The following is a 1,237-nucleotide window of genomic DNA, read 5'->3' on the forward strand; positions in this document are numbered from 1 at the left end:
TCCAGCAGGTACTACAGGAATCCTTTCAACTATATCTTCCCTTATTCCAACCTCATCTATGAGAAACTTGTGAAAACCATCTTTCCATTTCTTCACACGACCTTTGAACCTTTTCTTTCCCAGCTCTTTCCAGGCAGCATCATCATCATAGTCAGGCTCGGGTCCTTCATCTTCATCTCTGTCATCACGTCTTGAGACATTTTCTGTGTTGGCGAACGTAAGAACAAGAATAGCATGTTCCCAGAACCTTTGTCCAAATGTAGTAGTTAGCTTTATGATTGCATTTTTGTCATCATCTTTCAAACGGTTGTTGGTCATTTTTGTGCAACAAAGAACTAAACTGAGGTTTTGACATTTTTTCCTCATGTCGTTTAGGTATTGATCTTCATTCCCTGTTGCATCTTGTAGGCCAGGAGAATCAAACACAGTGACTGGTACACCATGGATTTTTTTGTGATACTCTTCAACTTTGGTTGTGCATCTTTCCCTACTAGCTCCCTCTTTAGCAACTACTTTTCCCAGGATTCCATTGACTAGCGTGGACTTTCCTTCTCCTGTCTTTCCTGTCACTAGTAGCCTCAACTCTTTATAATTATCTAAATGATGACAGGTTGATCTTACCTGCACTGACTCAACTGTTGTAGTGTATCTCTCAGGCAACATAGCCATACTATAATCTTGTTAGCTAGTCACAAGTGCTAACCTATCTGATTCTAGTGCCCACAGCATAACTATCATAACTAATTGCAGTGTCAACAGCCGCATAGGATTCAAAGCCAAACATTCTGTATGGCCTATTTTTCATGATCGATATCTTTTGCTATTATGCCACCAGGAGAATCAATTTGTAAACAAGTGTAAAAGATTATTAAGATTGCATTAATTAAGGTAATAAATTGAAAAGAAACACAATAGGCTATTGCCTAATAACAAGTAGACTAAAATTGAATCCTCAAAAAATACTAAGCAATCCTATAACAAGTTAAGGCTAATGTCTTTTAATTATAATTTCATAAACCACTTTAGTGGTGAGGAAATTACTTTTGTAAATACATTAACAAATTTTCTTCCAAATTTCCTAAAAAGGGACTCTTCTGCTATTTCTTTCATATCATTTTCAGTAAGATGGATTTTCCTCCGAGTAAGATCAGAATCCTGTGTGCATTAAATATATATGTATATTACATTATTCTCTCTCAATGTAGTTATATACTTACATTTGTACTTTCATCTGTTT

The 1,237-nt window shown here is 35.9% G+C and overlaps 1 protein-coding gene across 1 annotated transcript; it reads right to left on the minus strand.

Annotated features, from left to right (window-relative positions):
• Positions 1 to 6: 6 nt before the first annotated feature.
• On the minus strand, positions 7 to 693 carry LOC105316305 (immune-associated nucleotide-binding protein 13-like; the record flags this gene model as incomplete). The annotated part of the gene is made up of 1 exon (XM_011411138.2): positions 7 to 693. A coding segment is annotated over exon 1 (663 nt), but the record flags the coding sequence as incomplete, so codon positions are not given.
• Between the last annotated feature and the right edge of the window lie 544 nt (positions 694 to 1,237).

This window comes from Amphimedon queenslandica, unplaced genomic scaffold (assembly GCF_000090795.2).
Source record: "Amphimedon queenslandica unplaced genomic scaffold, v1.1 AMPQUscaffold_1957_Cont26038, whole genome shotgun sequence".
In the NCBI taxonomy this organism is placed as follows: domain Eukaryota; kingdom Metazoa; phylum Porifera; class Demospongiae; order Haplosclerida; family Niphatidae; genus Amphimedon; species Amphimedon queenslandica.